The sequence below is a fragment of the Momordica charantia genome (genome assembly GCF_013281855.1).
Source record: "Momordica charantia cultivar OHB3-1 chromosome 10 unlocalized genomic scaffold, Mcharantia_2.0 BLBB01000010.1, whole genome shotgun sequence".
In the NCBI taxonomy this organism is placed as follows: domain Eukaryota; kingdom Viridiplantae; phylum Streptophyta; class Magnoliopsida; order Cucurbitales; family Cucurbitaceae; genus Momordica; species Momordica charantia.
The window spans coordinates 10,463,340-10,484,560 of record NW_028275158.1 but is presented as its reverse complement, the minus strand read 5'-3'; the positions used below and the strand labels follow the sequence as shown (position 1 = coordinate 10,484,560).

Below are 21,221 nucleotides of genomic sequence, written 5' to 3'. Positions count from 1 at the left end.
GGATATTTCTAGAAAATTTATAAAAATACATTTCATCCCTTTTAAATAAGTTAAAAATGATTTATATTAACATATTAGGTTCATACTAGTGATATTTTTGTTGATATTGTTTTAATATTTGGTCCAATATAGAAATGTCGTTTCACCTCTCATGTTGATATCAAATCTATAGATAAATAGAAATGTCGACGTATTGACAAAAATTTAATCAAAATACAGAGCACATGCCCCTGATCCCTCCGTGGATCTACCCTTGGACTAATCTTTGTAGACAAAGTACACATGATTAAATTCTCATAAAAATTGAAGGAGAAAAAAAGAAAAATAAAAGTAAGGTTCAGTATCTCCAAATTAATTCAGCATTTTAGCTCAACAAAGCACGCTTTTCTCTTCCTTCCATTCTCGAAATCTTGTTACTTCCTCCTTGGAGAAGCATTCTCGTTTCTTGTTTTCTATTTGTATTTTCCGTTTTTTCATTTTTAAGAATTTTTTTAAAAATGGTGTATAAATTCTAGAAACAACAATCAAGTTAATTGTTTCTGGTTTCCCTTTCAGTTTTCTCAAAATATAAATAAAAGTATTATTTTATCGTTGCTGACTTATAAAATATATAATAAATATTAAAAGATTAATATAAGATAAAAAATCAATATTTAACTAAAAATAAATTTTCATAAAAAAATTTACTTTTTAAATTTAAAATTTCAAAGAACGAGAAATAATAAATGGTTACTAAATATGTTACTGAAATAATAAGAAACAAGAAACAATTATCAAATATGGTTATGTTTTTATTTATTAAAAAGAGGAAACAGTAGATAAGAAATAAGCAACACAAATGAGAAATAAGAAACAATAAACGAAAACATTAAGGCCCGTTTGGCATATAAAGTTCCTGTTTATTGTTTCTCGTTTTTCGTTTCCAATTTTTTTAGAAACATAAGTTTGGTAACTATTACTATTTTTCATTTCTCATTCTTAATAAATGTTTTCATGTATAAATTCTGGAAACAACTTGTTTCTAATTTTTTCTAAAACATAGATGAAAACATTATTTTTTTATTTTTATTTTTATTTTTAAAATGCATAATATATAACCAAACAAAAATATAACATAAAAAATTTTAATATTTGATTTGAAAAATTATATTTCATAAAAACTTATACTTTTATTAATCTAAAATTTGTCCGTTTCTTTTTTCAATAAAAAAATTATTAATCGCAATTCTATTTTTCTCTATACCAAGTCGTGAGTGATAGCGAAGCCAAGCCTTTACCTATAGGCGAAGGGACGAAAGCCCGACAAAGGCCGTAGATATATGGGTCTCCCAGAACTGGCCTTAGATGGGGAAGATTCATTCATCGCTGTGGAATTTGATACCAGTTTCGACCCTTCGCTTGTCGACATCAATGGGAATCATATAGGTATTGATGTCAGTCAACCATATAGGTAGGTATATAAGCGAAGGGGTATCTTTGGCTTCCGTTAATGTTGTTTCAAGGGGGATTGATTTGACCAGTGGGAGACAGATAACAGTTTGGATTGAGTACAAAGATGCAGTGAAAATGATCCGGGTGTGAATCGGGTACTCGCCGATTAGGCCTCCAAATCGTCTCCTTGTTGCCCAAATTTACTTCTCCAAGCAATTAAAAGATTTCATGCATCTTGGTTTCTCTGCCTCTAACGTATAGGGCTCAACAGTTCACATTGTTGACGGGTGGCAATTCAAGACCTTTGGGTTTCTTCTCTCGGTGATTCCTATGGATACCATCGAAGGAGGGGACTCTTTTTTGTGCTATTATGAGGATGAAAGCATCAACGATTACCCCTTTCCCTTTGATCCTCATTGAAAGAAGAAAAAAGGCAGTAGAGATGGCTATTGGATTGGGAGGTTTAGCTGCATTCTTCTTCTTCATATTTGAAATTATTGCTGCAATCTCTTATTTCCTAATAAAAAAGAAAAGACTGATGATCAGAAGAAAGAGAGAAGACCTCACATGTAGAGTTCAAACAAGTAGAGTGCCCTCAATATTGTCACTTGCGGATATCATTCAATATTCAATTCAAAATAACATTACAGAACGAAAGAGAAGGACTTCCATTGTAAGCCCTATCTAAATTCACAGTAGTAGGGCAGATTACATATATCTTTAGTTCCTATATAAATAGTTAATATCTAATATAACATATACGTGTGTTTCTTCCCTAACGTATAATGAGAGAAAATCTTAACAGTAACATCCAATTACAAACTACACGAAATTTGTCCCTTTTTCATGGGGATTTACCGATCACAGAGATGCACAGAGGAACAGAACGAACTTCTTATAACCCTTTTCCACTCAATCTAGAAACAAGATCGGACGTTATTCCGGTTCGTCTCCATTTTAGTGAAACTATTCCTCAAGCAAGGCAGTCGATAAGTCATCTAAGGGTTTGTGTGAATAAGGGAATGGTAAGCATTACTCATTTTAAAGTGTCGTACGGTGAGTCCTCCTAAATTGCATTGATTTATCCTAAAGATTTCATTTTAATTGGAATTTGGTTACTCACCATGTACGAGGATCCCCGCTAAGCATCTATGGTTGAATGGTTAAAACGCCCAACTCATAATTGGCGAATTCGTAGATTCAATTCCTACTGGATGCACGCCAATGAGACCCTCCAATAATTCTATTGGAATTGGCTCTATATCGATGGAATCTCATCATCCATACATAACGAATTGGTGTGGTATATTCATATCATAATATATGAACAATAAGGACTAGCATTCTTATTGAGACTCGAACTCATAGGGAAGAAAATTTATGGATGGAATCAAATATCCAATATTTACCGACAAAAGTATTCGGTTATTGGGGAAAAATCAACCGCATAAAAACATTCCTCCTAGAGTAGCTGTTAATACGAATAACAGAAACTCTGTTATAGTCATTTCTGTACATTTAATGTACTCTACAGATAGAGGAATACATAGAGTTGAACATAGTAAAATAAGAAATTGAAAGATTTCGTTGAAATTGTTCGTTTGGAAATTTCCCGAAAAGCTAATCATAGGTTCTTCTCTCCATCGGAACAATAGGGCCGTTATGCTCATTACTAAACTTGTTGAAGAGATGAAATGTAACCAAGTATATCTTTTTTATCAGAGGTTGAATCGATCATCAGAAGAAGAATTAGACCAAAAATTAGGATACATTCTGGGAAAATCGAACTTCCATCGAAGAGAAGCAAATGAAAGGCTTTCATAAAAATTCTCGTAGAATCAAGAATGAAGTTTTCATTCTGTACATGCCAGATCATGAATTAGTAACTGCATTCAATCTCCAAAAAAATCCCAATTTTTTCAAACTTTCTCTTTTTGGAATGGAATATTTACGGAATCCCCATAAATAAGATCAAACCTTATTCCATGGTATTTACATGAGATTCCTCTTTCTTATTCTTAAGCAAGTCCCCGAGAGGGCTTGGCTTAGTTGATCCATGATTTATGTTTCGTCTTTCATTTCTTTTTTGTTTGTTTCTAGAAATATATCGATCAATTCCGATTCTTTCTTTTTCTATTGATTCTTTTCCGATCGAGATGTATGGATCTATGGGCCTATGTGTCTATATAGATCATGTTCATGGATTAACGAAAATGTGCAAAAGCTCTATTTGTCTCTGCCATTCGTTGGTTTTTAGGGCATCTCGAAAACTTCCGGGCCGAAATATGGCTTTCAAATTAAGTTCCTAATTATTGGATGCTACCAAAGGGAGTGGCGATGCCATACGTAAAAAGTAAACGAAAAACAAGAAACATGAGGAGATGAGACTCTTAGCAAATAGATACATAGAGATTCAGTTTTTTTTTTTAAATGGAAGTTGTATTAAAATTAAGCCACGTGGGCAGAAATTGATGTGAAGCCTCCCATTACACAATCCAAAAGCCACATTGGGAAAAAATCTGTTAAAAAATTCATGGCTAAAGAAGAAACCCCCCACTTTGCAAGAAAATGGGCAGACTTATTACATGAACGAAGAGCATGGTTGAAAGAAATGAAAGAAAAGGTTAGGGCAAGATGCTTCACCTCCATCAACCAAGTAAGTTTGCCTTGGAGAGAATCCAAATCGCCTTTGATTAAACGAATTGCTTGAAGGGAGTCAGATTCAACTTGAAGATGGGAGCAATTCAAGGTTCTTGCGAATTTTAAACCCTCCAAAATTCCTCTTATTTCGACAAGAAGAGGCGAAAATGAGATGGGGAGAAACACGGACTTCGCTGCTATCAAATGCCCAGATGAATCACGGACAAGCATGCCCAACCCCATGGAAGATTGTCTGCAAACAGCGTCGATGTTTAGCTTTAGTTGATTTCTGAGCGGTGGAGTCCAATTCTGACAGGTTCGATTCAAATTGGTTGATTGAGCAGATTGAGGGATTTCGGCCATGTTTGCAAGAAGATAGCTAGGATGAAACGAGCCAATCCAAGCACATTTGGCTTCAACATTAGGAATTTGGAATCCTTGAGCAAATTGTTCCGATCGGACCAAATTGCCCAATAGGTGACTGCTGCCAACTTAATTTCATCATTCTTTAAATTGTTCTTGATACCCATCCATATATCAACAAATTTAAGTTGTGGATCAGCAGGGAGATGAGGAAGAGAGAGAAATAGTTGACGCCATATCGCCCTAGATCGTTTGCAGAAAAAATGGCATGACCAGTGGTCTCCACATTCAACGAACAAAGAGAGCAATATGGTAAAACTGATATACCTCTTTTATTAAGATTGTAGGTTGTTGAGAGATGCTCATGGACAGCTTTCCATAGAAAAAGTTTTATCTTGGAAAGGATAGATAGATTCCAAATTGATTTCCATTGTTCCTTTTGCTGACAGCTGGTAGAAGTTGATGCCTCTGAAAATTTGAGATTCATGAAGAGCTTGTAACCGCTCTTAACACTATAGGATCCTCTTTTATCATAATGCCATAACCAGGAATCATGTAGATTACAAGGGCTAATAGGCAAGGCTAGAATTAGATCCCTATCTTCAACACAAAAAAAGCTAGAAACTCGATGCTCATCCCATCCACCTTGGGGTCTAATGATCTCAGCCATCCGAAGATCATCATATCCATCATTAATGGTTATGGGCCGGAAATGAATCAGTCTTGGAATCCATGGGTCAGAAAAAACTCTTACAGAAGAGCCATTACAAATACGGAGCCGCAAGCCTTTTGAGAGCAGTTGCTTTCCCCACAAAAAACTTTTCCAGAAATATGATGAGTTGTTGCAATGTGATGCATCAAGTACCAAGGATTCTTTAAAGTACTTAGCCTTCAAAATTTTCGAAACTAAAAGATTTTGGTTTTGGAGAATACGTCAAATCTGTTTAGCCACCAAAGCTTGGTTGAACCCCTCAAGATCTCTAAAGTTCAAACCCCAAAGTTCCTTTGGAAAACACATTTTATCCCATTTCATCCAATGCATTTTCCGAGTGTTAGAATTTGACCCCCACCAGAAATGGGCAAACATGTGGGTGATTTCATTACAAAAGTCCTTTGGTAGACGGAAAACGCTCATAGGATAGGATGGGATTGCTTGGCCAATACTTTTAATAAGAATCTCTTTCCTACTAACTGAGAAGAAAGCGTGCTTCCACCCTTGCATAGCTTTCCAAAGTTTATCCTTTAGAAAATTCCAATCTAGACCTTTGCGTCTAGAGAAAGAGGAAGGGAGGCCAAGATAAATACCAAAATCAGATACCAGCCGAACATTTAGGATAGATTGAAGATACCTTCTCCGTTCAAGATGGACATTTGGAGAGAAAAGTAGAGCTGATTTTAAGAAGTTAATACATTGCCCTGAAGCCCGACCATAGAAATCCAAAATTTGCCTTAGAACGAGGCATTCAAACTTTGATGATTTTAGAAAAATAAGGTTGTCGTCTGCAAAGAGGATATGAGAAATACAGACTATCAAGATCAAAAGTGATACCTGTGAGATGTCCCAACCTGTTGGTATTATTTAAAAGCATGGATAGGCCTTCCGCACATAGTAAAAAGAGATATGGGGAGGGAGGATCACCCTGTTGAATTCCTTTGGAAGGAGAAAGAACCTCTCGGGAAACCATTGATGAGGATGGAAAAATTCACCGTAGATAGACAACGCATAATTTGGGAGATCCAACTTGCCGCAAAACCTAAACTTCTCATTATAGATTCTAAATAAGTCCACTCAACTCTGTTAAAAGCTTTACTTACATCAAGCTTAATTGCAACCATACCATTACAACCATTCTTCAGCCCTTTTATGTAATGAAGGCACTCATGACCAATGATGATGTTATCAGTAATAGCTTGATGTGGAACAAAAGCCGATTGGGAATCAGAAATAACCAAACCAATGACAGTCTTAAGACAATTAGTTATAGATTTAGTAATGATCTTGTTGAAGGGATCGGATCCCGTAGCGGAAGCGCGCGAACACGTGTGCTTCGATCTTGTTTTAGAATTACAACAAAGAAAAGACACATAATCATGAATAACAAGAAAGTTAGTGATACATACCTTTGAAGATACCTCTTCAATGTAGACACCAACGCCACCATAAAGTCTTCTTTGCTATCCTCTGGATATTAAGAACTCAGTTTGTGGGAACCGTCTTATAATTGAAAGGGAAATCGAGAAATCGAGAGAGAGCTTTTCTCGTTTAGAGTTTCGGAAACTCTATCAACCAACGTTTGGACGATCAATAAAAGGAGGGGTCCACCTTCCCACTACCCACCAATAATGGTGGAAGTGGGAAAACCTCCTCACTTCCCACCATGGGAGGTTAATCCTCCCATTATTTCCCTTTTTTTAAACATTTTTTATTAAATTAATAATTAATTAAATCTAATTTAATTAATTACAAAAAATAAATATTAATTTAATTAAATTTAATCAAATTAACATATCCCATTAATTTAATTAAATGAATATTAATCAACTATATTAGAATCAAATTCTAATATTCATCTCTCATAATTTTGAATCTTATTCAAAATCAACTTTATATTATAATGTATCAACATACATTATATTAATTGCATCTCATACAATTAACCTTAATTCCCTTTAACTAATTTGAACAATTCAAATTCTTTTCAAGACTAATTGTTCTTAACTATCCTTTAGGAGCTAGCAAGGGGACCTAATGGACCTACAGATCGGAAGCTCCAACGATACAAGATTAATTGATTAAACTCATTAACCATATTAATCAACATTCGTTAACTGTCGGTCACTCAACTAAAGACCCAAAGTTGCACTCTTCTCACTGTAGAATATTTTGCGTCCGTGGATTTTGACCATTAACGACAAGTCAATCATTCACGAGTGTTCGTAACCACAGCTGAGTCAAATTACCATTTTACCCCTATGTTACATCTTATCCCTTAAGTACCGCTGATCCTCTAATGAACAATCCAGTTATGGTCCAACCAATAACCAGAAGTCCCTCTCGGGCCAGTGAGAGGGTAAGGCCCCTTGTTCAAGTCTTAGAGTCAGCACTCAAGAGAACACTCATCTACTTACCTGAAGTCGGGAATGAGTGAATTTCATCTTGTGTGGTTATGTTTCCAGCTCCCCATTCAGTCTCGTCCCCAAAATGGTAGGCATATTGAGTCAGCGACTCGAGCCACTCTCACCCATACAAATCAAAGGACGAGCTCTAATAGGCAGGAGTCCATAACTCACTCAGGATTGAGATTGAGTTACCTAGTCATCCTATTGAAATATTAATCTATTAGCTAACGGTATTACAGCTAAAGCTTAATTATTTCGTGGTCCAGTCTTATACAAACTCATTGTATAGGATACACCAACTCGCACGTCTCCACATGAATGACCTGAATCAAGTCATTTGTAACTATTACAAAGTGGACCGTATCCATAGTGTTACCAGGATAAGGTAGCCAGCCTTATCTATATACTATAGACCCTTTAGGTTACTACTGGAACATTATCCACCTGTATATCGAATATATAATGTATATCAAATATATACGTTGTATATTAAATACATATTGCATATCTGTTATATATTGTTCCAATTACATCACATAACCTAGGATGTTAGTTTATTGGATTTGGGTTAATGCAATTCTATCATTAACAACTTTATTGAATGAATGTTTGTTTTATGTTTACAAACCACGAGTTTAGGGCATAAAACTCAATACTTATAAGAGACATTACATAAACTGATGGGGGGATAATCAAAGACTGACCTGGCTATTTAGCCTTCACAATAAGGCAATGTATGTTCTGTTCCAAGCACGAATATGTCCATTGCTGTTAAGAACATTTAGGCAAGCCTCAATAGTTTTTGGACCCATAATATCCCAATATTTCTGATAAAAAAGAACGGGGAATCCATCAGGACCAGAAGCTTTTGTCGGGAACATCTGTTTAATTGCAATTTCTATTTCTTCTCGTCCATAAGGGGCAAGTAGACGGGAATTCACTTCTGGCGGCACTCGAGTAGGAATGAGATTTGTAATGGCACTAATATCAGTGTCCGAATGATTAGAAGAAGTGAAGATTGAGTGAAAGTACGAGATGAAAGTACTTTCAATCTCCTCCATGTCCTTTTTCGAAGTGCCATGAGCATTTTCAATTCCTCGGATATCATTACAAGCTTTCCTTATGGAAGCTTTTTTGTGGAACCACTTCGTGTTACAATCACCCCATTTGAGCCACTCTTCGCGAGATCTTTGCTTCCAGTATATCTCCTCCAATTCAAGAAGACCAGCTAGATCATCCTCCAACATATGAATAATAGAAAAATTCAGCGGATGAGGCTGATTATAAGCATTTGCAATGGCTGCTTTTTGGGTTCGAATTTGTCTAAAAAGTTCCCTGACATTTGACCGACCCGAAGAACGCAAAGCAGAAGAAGTTGCACTAATACTATCTGAAAAAGAAAGAGAGGAAACCGGAGCTAACCAAACGCCTTCTCTATTGATAATTTGTGCACATTACGGGTTCCGTGACCAACACTCCTCAAACCGGAATGGTTTCCTATTCCTCGAGCCACAATTGTAAGGAGGAGTAAATAGATACATTGCAATAGCTCAGTGGTCAGATTTTGACCAATTGAGATGAGTGACATGAGCACTTGGAAAAAGAGAGTAGAAAGAATCATTGCATAAAAAACGATCAAGACGCTTCCAAAGTTGTGAAGTAGCAAAGCAGTTATTGCACCAAGTAAATTGGTCTGGCCACAGTGGTCCACTAAATTCCTGAAGGCGGAAATATGTGTGGAATCATATGAACTAGATTGAGAGGCTTCATAGCTCCGTAAGATAGAATTGAAATCCCCTCCAATCACCCAGGGAGAATCATCCATATTATGAATTCTACGAAGAAGCTCCCAAGTGAGGTGGCGTTTATGGCTCGCTGAATGTCCATAGAAACCTATGAAGCGCCATGAGATATTATTCAACATAACTGAACAGTCAATATGGTGATAGGAGAAGGATCTAATTGTAATATCAACAGAATCCTTCCAAAGTAAACAAAGACCTCCGCTGAGGCCCAAACTATCCACGGTAAAACAACCCTAGAAATTTAGAGCAAGTTTCAACTTATTTGTTAAAGTGTCATTACATTTCATTCCATAAGAAAAAGAACATGAGGGTTTTCGTGAACCAAGAAGTCACATAGAACACGGAATGCTCGTGGGTCCCCCAACCCCCGAACATTCCAACAAATGGTCTTCATGGCACTCGACGAGGTTGTTCAGCAACCTTCGCCGCTTCATTAATCTTGTCCTCTGACGTGGTTGAAAACATGACCTGTTGTAACTTCTGCTTCTTTAGTTTAGAGGCTTTTTGATGTGGGGAGACCTTCCTCTTAGATGGTCCAACATTTGTAGGCTGAAGTTGCGCTTCTCGAATATTAAGACTTGGGCCGAAGGGTGAACTACTGTTGTGAATAGCCCTTGCCTTTTGCTTCCAACGACGTAAATTACCAGTAAAAATGGGGCTAGCATCCATTGTGGTAATTGATGATTGTGGAGGGTCAGAACATAATGGTAAATTGAATTCCTTAGAAGGAATGTTGACATTACTAGCCACATTAGGATCTGCATTTATAATTCGATCCGGAGATTCCGTAACTATTGGAGAAATAATTTGCAATTTCAAAGCCACCATAAATGCTGCAGAATTCATGAAGATTCCAGATTTGGAAACCGATGTCATTAATGCTGAATTTTCCGTTTAAGATGTTGTTACCGGAGGGCCTGCCGGAGATGCTACTGCCGGAGAAGGGGAATCTAATTGGTTGATTGTGTCGTTCGGGTTCTTAGTACCAGAATGGGCCAAGTTGCTATCAAAATTTCCAGTCGGATGTTCACCACTCTTCTGCACGGGTGTTGATTGTTGCCTTAACGGACCTTGATAACAAAGCCACTGTCCATAGGGATGCTTGGTGCGCAAACAGGGGTTTCCTTCATTATTAAAACACAGAGCACAATCCTTGATAGTATGGTCCACCCTGCCACAATGAAAACAGAAGTCAGGAAGACGTTCATATTGGATGGGGATCCAAACACCTCCCATAGGACCATCAAGATTGAGTTTGATTCCCCTTCTAAGGGGTTTGGATATGTCCAGCGTTACTCGAATTCTGAGATTGGATCCCCAACAGCAGTCTGATTCATCACAGTCAACATCTTCAAAGGTTCCCAAAACATTTCCTAACTTGAGCGCCATTGATTTATTCATACAATCCAGTGGAATATCAAAGAAATGAATCCATATCGCCAGTTTGTTAAAATCCAGATCTGAAGGCTGAACTCTGGAGACTAGCTTAATCAGCATAAGCACAACTTTGTCAAAAGTCCAAGGGCCGGTGTGAAAGACTCTATTCCGATGAATGCCCCGAGAGAAGTTGAAAGGAATAAATTCCAATCGATATTTTCCACTAAAAGGAGCCATTGTCTAGCTTCCAGGCGATACATAGTGTACTTTTCAACACTGGACAAGAACACAGGACGTTTGAGAAAGAGCTTACCTACTAGACTGCAATTCAAATTAGAGCATGTTTCTATTGAAGCAGGAGCATCAATGTCGACAATGACCTCCTCCTTAGAAGTTAGCTTGAAAATTTTCCATTCTTCCGACAAATCGATAGTTGCCATTGTGGAGATGGAAGAAATTTGAAGAAAGAAGCAGAATCGAAGAGATTTTAAAGAAACCATCAATGACAGAGAGAGACTCCCATCCCATAAAGAAAAAAGCCCGACGTATCCTCGCACAGAGATTCGGTTTGTTTGAGTTAGCTTCATGCTTGATATGACATATCAATTGATGTTTGATGAATTATGAATATATCATTCATTTAGTCTCTTAATTTGTTAGTATTTTATTTATATATATGCTTTAATGTTATTAATATTATTGCATTAGTTGCTTGTCATTATAAAATCAATTCAATGCAGTTACCAATTAAGTTTAATTTAAAATAATAGTAATTAATTAATATATTATAAATTTTGTAGACTTATTATTGTACTATATTATATAATATATATCCTGTTTTAATTTTAACAAAAAATTAAATAAATTTATAATATAAAATAGTATATTTATCAAAGTTTCTTTTTGAATGAATTCTACAGTTTTAGATTGAGCAAATCTGTAATCGCTGAATCAAAAAATAAGAAACAAAATCTAAATTACATACCACATTGACCTTTTAAGTTGTTATTTTGTGATATTTCTATTACTCATGCTCACTTTTTTAGAAATGTATTAAAAAAAGTTGAGCGAGGATAAGATTGACCAATTAATTTATATTTATAAAACCAATATAATTATAAATACAACATAATTGTCCTACAAATATGACAACTCAACCCCATGGGGAAATTTTCTGAACTAACCCTACTCTGATTCCGATACCAATCCCGATCCCGATCCAAAAAAATGGCGAAAAGGGGGAAGAAAAAAAAGAAAAAAAAAAAGGTCCATGAGGGCTTCGTTGTCATTCCCATGGCTGGCTAATGCTTCAAAATTTTAAATTAACACTCACTGGCTGTGGACAAAGTTCCTGAAATCAGTGATTTACCAGTCAAGAATTATACCCAACATCTACAGAATCATACTAAAAGATAACTGCGGCTACAATCTTAAAACTGCAAATTTCACATATAATAAGTTATGCAAGACAATAAAAAAGAGACATGGCATATGAGAAATATTTAGCAAGACTTGCAGACTGTACTAAGAAGTATTTTGTGGGAAGCAATTGAAAGGTGATTTATCACTGTTTTTAGCTTAACAATTATCTTTAATCTCTCCCCAAGTACATTTTCTTTTCCCAATTACTCTAGAACCATTCTGCAAAAATAATCACAAGATGTAGTTCAATACCTGTTCGAGTACATTGATTAATTCGGCAACGCATAACAATGAGGAGCCAGTTCAGTCAGCCAAAGTCGATCGATTCTAGTAAGGTTGCGGATGTACTTATGATTAGTTTGAATGAATTCGTTGAAAATTACACAATCTGGTTTTTTGCGAAATAACACTGAAGAAGGGTGAATCTGTACTGCCTCACCGCTTGCACAATCCCTGCATTTTCAGTCAAGTGTGTGATATATTAAGGCTTAAAGAAACTAGAACCACATGAAGAACATATCATGCCTACAACATAAAACGGTCTATTCAATTATTCTTGAGCAATCTAAAAGTCTAAGCTACAAACAGCATAATTACGAAATCGATACAAAGTATAAGATAGGATCGATACCTATACGTTCCATCGGGCTGCTTTGTTGCTGCATTGAGAAAAAAAGAAGCAGCCAGACATCTGCGGAACTGAAGCATGTCCTCTCCACAAGACTGAAGAGGAAGACTCATTTGTTCAACATGCCCCCTAATTTGACTGCAATAAAAGAAACTTCAAAAGTTTATAAATGCTTGCTGGAAAAAAGAAATTACAGTTGTAAAATCTCAAAAGTTATACTTCAATTCCTCATCTGGTTCTGCCATTCTCGTTTAATCTCTCAAATTTGCAAAAAAAAAATTATTTTCATCCTTCCTGTTAAATTTTATTGACCATTTAACAAAAAATAGAATTTAGATGAAAACTTCTCTTTTTTTTTTTTGTTAAGAAACAATTTCATTACTACGTGAAATTACAAGAGGGAGTGTGAAAAGCCCCAAAACCAAAAGAGTTACATGAAACTTCTCCAATTGGTCAAAAGAGAAATCATATCATAAGAGTAAAAAAGTGGAGATGCTTTACACCAAGATATAACAAGAAAAATGATATTGTCAAATAGTCTAGTGAAAGAGAGCTCTTTTTCTGTGAAGAGTCTATGGTTTCTTTCATTCCAAACTGTCCAAAAAAAGGTTCAAAGAATGTGTTTCCAGATCGCCTCCTCTTTCTTGAAAGGATGGCCCACAAGAACATATTAGAGTAAATCTATGATATCAATCGGAAGAGCCACTTTCCAATTGAAAGCTAGTAAAATCTCATTCCAGAACAACGTTGCAAGGGGGCACGTGAGGAAGAGGTGAGACTATGATTCTCCATCTCTTTTACAAAGGATGCACCACTGGGGAGAAATGGCAAAATTGGGGAGCTTCCGGTGTAATCTATCCTGATGGCCTTACGAGAAAGCTCCCATATAAAGAATTTAATCTTTTTTGGGTAGATTTCACACCATATAGCTTTTCCAAGGGGGGAAGGGATGAGGTATTCCTTTCTGACCAAGTCAACGAGGAGGGACTTGATGGAGAATAACCTTGCTGTCTAGGGACCATAACCAAGAGTCTTCTCTCGAACATTAGAAAGCTGGTTGGAGAGAATAACCTATTCATCAATTTTGCCATCCTTGAGATGTCTCCTGAAACACAAGTCCCAAAAGCCAAGTTCATTGTTCCATATGTCCTTCACAGATGCTGTTTTTCTAAGAGAAACAGAGTGGAGTTGAGGGAAGATTGTCGACAAGGGGGAACCGAGCAGCCAAGCATCCGACAAAAAGATGTAGAAGCCCCAGAATCAGACCAAAAAGATGTAGAAGCCCCATTTCTAACTTGAGAAGTTGTACGATCATGTATGAGATGCCGATGCTTATAAATATTCTTCCATGGGCCACATGCATGATGGATTTGGATCCAAGTTTGGCACTAAAGGATTCGGAAGTATTCAGCCTCAATAACTCATCTCCACATAGCTGTTTTTTCCCCTTGGTATCACCAAATCCATTTTGCAAGTAAAGCTCTATTTTTGTCTCTCATCCTATGTAGACCGAGACTACCTTGCTCCATAGGCAGGCGAAGATTATCCCATTTGACAAGGTGTGATCAATGATTTAAAAAGCTCGAGGCGCACAAAAGCTCAATAGACCTCTGGAACTTAAGCGCGAGGCACAAAAAAAAGAGCGGGCTTTTCTAGGCGAGGCGCACTATATATAAAAACAAATAAAAAAATATATATACACATATAAAACATATAAAAACCAAACAAGATTAGAAAACATCAAAGATCTTAGCATAAAGAATCAATTGTCCACAAAAACATGAAAATGATCCTAAACTAGTATAAGTATGATAGTTCAAAATGAAAATCTAAAGATCAAACTCATCATCACTAAATAGTCCTTCAATTTCATCATTTTTATTCTCTTCATCATTAGACTTGTAGCCATCAGCATCTTCCTCCTCGGTGTAATCTTCATCATCAATCAATTGTATGGGTGTGGGTCGTGTGGATTGAGAAGCACTTGAAGCTCCAGTCGTAGTCCTACTTCTTGACCTTGACGTACTTGCTCTAGAATGATAGGCAGGTTCTTATGCTCCAGCAGCTCTCGAAACATCACCCCATGTTAAGGAGTCATCACCAAAGACAAGATCATTATCCTCTTCAGAATCACTATCCATTCTCCCTGTCAACCACTCATTACTATCATCGATATCCTTTAAAGAGATAGGGTCGACTGTGTTCCGCATGTTATGCCGTCGTTTCAATGCTCTATTATACTTTATGAAAACCAAATCATTTAGACAACGTTGTGCAAGTTTATTCCTTCTTTTACTATGAAGCTGCAAAGTATAAAAGAAAAATGTTCTATAACAATACTTCTAAGTTTCTAATCAAGAAGTTAAAAACATATTTCTCAGTGTCATAAAGAACTAACCTGTTCAAAAACACTCCAATTTCGTTCACATCTAGATGCACTACAAGTAAGACCTAGAATTCTCATAGCAAACTTCCTCAAGTTTGGAGTTGATACTCCAAAATCATCCCACCATTCCACTATTAAATTGAAGTATTGAACTAAACTATGTTAATAACTTTCAACCGAGTAATGAACCAAACATCATAAATTAGTACCATTAAATATTACCTGGAGATCTTTTATTTCTTTGTCTAACCGCCATGGGTTGTCCGAATATCCCTTCAGCGTTCTTGTACTTGGTCAACTCCTGAATTATCTTGTCTTGTATTTCTGGAGAAGGGACCATTCTTGTGACACATGCATACATCCCATTAACAACTTCATCATCTTCTGTAATGTTCGGATTTGAATAGAAGAATTCTGGATTTAAATAATATCCTGCTGCATGCAAAGGACGGTGCAACTGAAGATCCCATCTCTGATCGATGATTTGAAAAACGTCCTTGTACTTGTCTTCCTTACCATTAAAAGATTTAGCAATGACCTCCTTAGCTCTATCCATGGCCTCATAAATATATCCCATAGGAGGCTTCTTCTCACCATCCACCAATCTAAGCACTCGAACTAAAAGGCCTGATACTTTAAGAGCAAATACAATTGTATTCCAGAATGATGCCATCAATATTGTCTGAATAACTCGCTTGCCTTGTTGTTCCTTGCTCCATTTGCTATTTTTCCATTCATCAGAAGTAAACATCTTCCTCAAGTTATTCTTCTGACGATGTATGCTTGATAATGTTATGCAAGCTGTGGCAAATCGAGTCTTAGCTGGCCTAACTACCTCCTTCTGATTCGTAAATTGCCTCATCATATTTAACAATCCTGGGTGAACATAAATGAAATTATTGATCTCCATGCCTCTTTTCAATGTGCTACGGATATTTGGGATCTTGAATATGTCCTCCAACATCAAGTCCAAGCAATGAGCAGCACATGGTGACCAAAATAAATTTGGTCGTTTTGCTTATAATAATCTCCCTAGTAACAAAATAAAATAAGAAGATAATATATTATATTAGTTAGCCTACTTGAAATGTTTAACTTAACATAATACTAATTCGAAGAGGAGCAAGAATTTGATTTCTTACCCACCATTACATTTGCTGAAGCACTATCAGTAACGACGTGTGCAACATTGGCTTCTCCAATGCGCTCGATAAAATCATCGAGTAACTCTAACATTTTCTTTCCATTCTTGACATAAGATGAAGCATCAATGGACTCAATAAACATTGTACCTTTAGGACTATTAACTAAAAAGTTAATTAATGTCCTCTCTCTCCTATCGGTCCATCCATCGGCCATGATAGTACATCCAACCTTGGCCCACTCTTCCTTGTGACTCTTCATCAATTCATGTGTTGCTTCTGACTCTTTTTTGAACAATGGCACTCTAAACTCATAATAAGATGGTATTTTTAGTCCAGGGCCGAATTGTCCTATTGCTTCAACCATAGGCGCAAAGCTTTCATAATTGCAAGCATTCAAAGGAATACCGGAATCATAAAACCACCGCGCTATTCTTTATTTCTTTGTACTGTGCGCTCCCTCATTTCCTTTTTGTAAGCTTCATTAAGTGTCGTTTGTTTGCCTTTCTCATTTTTTCAATTCAGAACTACTGACTCTGGATTAGGAGTAAAAAATGCATCAATCGGACCCTTTTGTCTTGGCTTCTTAGGGTCTAAATTTGGCCTTTGACTATAAGGTCTCTTACTCGAACTAGTTAGGACCAAATCATCCTCATCCTCATCCATACCGAAATCTTCGTTATCAATATCAGGGATAAGATTTCTTTGTTCTTTGATCTCCTTTTTTTTGGACATGTGCTCCTTAATTTCTTCCTTCACATGGTCCGGACATTTCTTGCATGATGTTGTATTTCTATAACCTCCAACAAGATGTTGTTTCACCCTATAAACGCCTCCTTTTGTTATTTTTGAACAAAAACTACAAATAAATGTAGTCATATCATGGGGATTTGCCAAAGTAGCATACTTCCATGCCGGATCTTTTCTTGAGCCTTCGTTAGACATCCTAAATTTTAATCGATAGTTATAAATAAATGAAATTCTAGTGCTGTTTTAGGGAAAGAAAATGAGACAAAAAAAAAAAAGAGAGAAAGAGAGAGAGCTTACTGTCCACAGTCCAAGTAAATTTGAAGAGGAGATAAAGTTGCTTGGTTGAGGACTCGGATCAATATAATATGTTGTAAAGTTGGACTGTTGAAGAATTAAGAAATCAAAATAGAAATATAGAACCTAGAGGGAAAGAGATGACTGTTCTGTACTTCTGTTGGAGAAGAAAAAAATCAGAAATACAGAGAGATAGGAATAGAAACAGAGAAAAAGAGAGCTTACTGTTACTGCTTACAAACGATGAAACAAAGAGGGAGAGATGCTGAGAGTCACGATCGCTTACAAAAGATGAAAGTTGAAACAAAGAGGGATAGATGGAGAGAGTCCAATTGTGGAAATTTAAAAGACTAGAGAAATGGAGAGAGAGAGTCAAAATTGAATGGGAAAAGATGAAGGAATACGAAAAAATTGTGACCGTTGAACTTTTTTCGTGCATGGGAAGGAATACGAATAGGAAAAGGTTAAGATGATAATGACGTGGGAGAAAGAAATAAATCTGTTGAGATTCTTTCATTATTAAAAAAAAAAATCTCAAAAGTCAAATAGACGTGGGGTGCGGTGCAGCAGTTTCAATTTTGTTTAAAAAAAACAAACCCTAAACGCAAAAACCCTTGCGTTTAGGGTCTGTTGATTAAATTTTTTTTTTAAACAAAAGCCCATGAAGCGGGCGCTTCATGGGCTTTGACATTTCATATGAGGCGCGCGCTTTTCGCGCGCCTCATTCAGATCGCCTCGCCTTTTCAAGGCAAGGCGCAGCAAGTGCGCTTAGCGCCTAGGCGCGCTTTTTAAATCACTGTGTGTGATGATGAAGACTCAGAGCTGCCCCTCCAAAGGTAATTCCTGAAAAGTTTCTTGATTGCTAAAGCAACCTTGTTTGGCATGGCAAATAAAGAGATGTAGTAAATGGAGAGGTTTAATAATGTGGCTTGGATGAAAGTGTGCAGTGTGCCTACCTCCTTTTGAAATATAGGTGCGTTGCCATGATTGTAGTCTTCTCTCAATTTTCTCAAGAACAGGGGCCCAAAAAGCTGCTGCATTTGGATTAGCATTTAAAGGAAGACCAAGGTATGTGTTTGGCCACCTACCAATCTTGCAACCAAAGGTTGTAGCAACGTCAGTCAAGCGATCCTCCTCCATATCGACACCAATAATCTCAAATTTGTTCAGGTTAATGTTAAGACCCGATGCCTCTTCGAACTCCTTTATAATGGTGAAAAGATTTTGAATAGATTCATCGTCGTCAATGGAGAAGAGGATGGTGTCATCGGCAAATTGGAGATGATGTATATGCAATGAATCTTGTCCCAATTCAACCCCTTTGATAACGTTTGTGGTTGGTGCTTGTGTCAAAAGGTGGCTAAGGGAATCTACTACCATGATGAATAGGAAGGGTGAGTGGATCCCTTGTCTAAGCCCTCAAGAGGCTATAATTTTACCTCTAGGCCTCCCGTTGATGATGATAGAATAGTTTGTGGATGAGATGCAACCTCTAATCCATTTCCCCCATATTCTACCAAAACCTTTGGCACAAAGAATATCAAGGAAATCTCAATCTACTTTGTCAAATGTTTTTTCAATGTCCAACTTGATCACAACCCCTTTCTTCCTTTTCTATTTCCATTCATCGATAATCTCATTGGCTATAAGTGAGGCCAAGGACTTGACGACCTTCAACAAAGGCTGATTGTTGTTCTGAGATAGTGTATGGTAGGATTTTTTTAAAGTCTAGATGAGAGAACTCTTGCCATAATTTTATATAAACAAGTAGTGAGGTTAATCGGTCAGTAGTCTCCCACGGTACGGGCATCCACTCGCTTTGGAATGAGACAAATATAAGTTTTGTTGAGGCTAGCGTTGATGACTCCATTCCTAAAAAAGTCCTGGAACACCCTCATAATATCTTGCTTAAGAATGTTCCAAGATTTTTTAAAGAATTCTGCTGTGAATTTGTCGGGGTCTAGAGACCTATTAGTGCCAAGATCACAAACAGCTAACCATACTTCCTGTTTGGTGAATAGGGGTTTCTAGACTATAGTGGGTTATGTGATCAATAGGGTCCCATGATAGATTGGGGGGAAGAGATCTAGAGCCATCTTTTTTTGTGTAGAGCTGTTCATCAAAGGAAATAAACTCATTAACAATGTCTAATTCTGCAAATAAGCTATTACCGTGTTTGGATAAGATCTCCCAAATAGTGTTCTTCCTTTTTCTAGTGGCCACAATTCTATGGAAGAATCTGGAGTTGGTGTCTCCCTCTGTGATCCATTTAGATTTGCACTTGTCTCCAATACAATTCTTCCCTTCCTGCCAATGACAAAAGTTGTCTTGATGGATGTTGTCCAAGTACGATGGACCTCATGTAGTGGCCCTGATTCTTCCATATTATCAATAATGGACAGTTCGGTTTGTAGCTGAATCCGTTGTACTTTTATACATCCGAATGTCTTTATTCCAGGCTTTGATGATTGGTTTGAGAGCCTTTAATTTTTGTATGAAACCATGACCTAGCCAACCCCTGATTGGTGTATTTTTCCACCAATATTCAATGAGTGGGGTGAATGTGGTGTAGCTCAACCACATATTTTCAAATCTGAATGGAGAGGGACCCCATTTTTCGGATCCGAAAGAAAGCAAAATGGGGTAGTGGTCGGATGTAGGCCTGTTGAGTCATCTAACCAATAAGTTACTGAATTTTTCATAGACAGTGTCTGTAGTAAAAAAATCTGTCAATGAGTCTATGGGATGGGGCCCTCACGAAAGCTGGACCATATATAAAGACCATTTTGGAGGGGGATATCCAACAGATAGGCAGCCCCCTCAATAAAAGCATTGAATCGTTGCATCCTTCTGGTTGGTCTGCCACCTCTAGATTTCTCATGGGACCAAAGAGAAACGTTGAAGTCACCTCCAAAAGCCAGTTGTCTAAGCAGAGATGTTGGAGATCTTATAATTCCGGCCAAAAAACTGGTCTATCACAAGCTATAGATGGACCATATATCCCTGTCAACCAAAATGTAAAACCACCAGCAGGAGTGATTTTTAAAGAATGGTGTAGAGACCCATAATGATATCCTGACATCGAAAGTAGGCTCATTCCACATGATGATGATGCCTCTAGCTGATCCATCCGCTTCTAAGGCCGTCCAGCTGATATCTCATGCACTCCACTAAGATTTTATGAGAAACCTGTAAACCGAGGCCAATTTTGTTTCTTGAAGGATAACAATCGTGGGATTGTGTTGAAGGATGAAATATTTAATGAGGGCACGTTTCTACCAAGCCCCCAAACCCCTGACATTCCATGAGATAATTAACATATGGATGAGGATGGCCCTCCAAGTGTGGGAAGAGGAGAAGGTTTATCATAATTGATAGGTTAATAAAAACCAGCAAGTTTACGTATTCCTTTGGCCTGGCTCTTAGTAGGCTTTGTCTTCTTTGCAGTAGATGGGATCAGCATGATGCAGAGACCATGGGCTTGGAGCCATGGAACAGTCAAGTGAAGGAAAGAGGATGGATCCAATATAGTGGGAGGGGGGAGGTGAGGGTGGTGGTGGTCTAAAACTCGATACATAACCCATTACATGTAGCTTCAAACATGTCCATGTAAATATCTATTAATCTAATAGATAAACAAAAGATGTGCACTATCCAGTTCTAAAATTAATAGCAAAGACTAAAATGGTTTTCTATCCAAAGTTCTAAGGCTAAAATAAAAGATTTGAAAATTAAGAGACTAAAATAGAATTTAAACACAAATTTAGACCATGCAGAATGTGGTCCGGTTAGAGAGGTCGCAATTATCTATGAGAGAGCTCGTCAATGGGAAGCAGGAACATAAAACCGAGAAATTGCATTGC

The 21,221-nt window shown here is 37.1% G+C and overlaps 1 protein-coding gene, 1 long non-coding RNA gene and 1 pseudogene across 8 annotated transcripts in view; 1 reads left to right on the top strand and 2 right to left on the bottom strand.

Moving 5' to 3' along the window:
- The first annotated feature begins 3,896 nt into the window (after positions 1 to 3,896).
- LOC148208522 (uncharacterized) lies at positions 3,897 to 11,407 on the top strand. The gene is made up of 3 exons (XR_015787283.1): positions 3,897 to 4,548; positions 4,637 to 4,746; positions 10,259 to 11,407. It is a non-coding gene; the product is annotated as an uncharacterized LOC148208522 (long non-coding RNA).
- Positions 11,408 to 11,815: 408 nt separating this feature from the next.
- The window catches only part of LOC111019037 (RNA helicase family protein), a 34,983-nt gene continuing 25,577 nt past the window's right edge, over positions 11,816 to 21,221 (bottom strand). For all 7 annotated transcript variants that reach the window (XM_022295330.2, XM_088117382.1, XM_022295325.2 and 4 more), the window contains 3 exons: positions 12,790 to 12,924; positions 12,411 to 12,611; positions 11,816 to 12,087 (listed from right to left, as the gene is read on the bottom strand). In XM_022295330.2, the coding sequence (XP_022151022.1) occupies positions 12,428 to 12,611; positions 12,790 to 12,924 (319 nt within the window). In that variant the 3' untranslated portion in view covers positions 11,816 to 12,087; positions 12,411 to 12,427. The remainder of the gene's footprint in view (positions 12,088 to 12,410; positions 12,612 to 12,789; positions 12,925 to 21,221) is intronic.
- On the bottom strand, positions 12,931 to 21,210 carry LOC148208521 (uncharacterized; annotated as a pseudogene).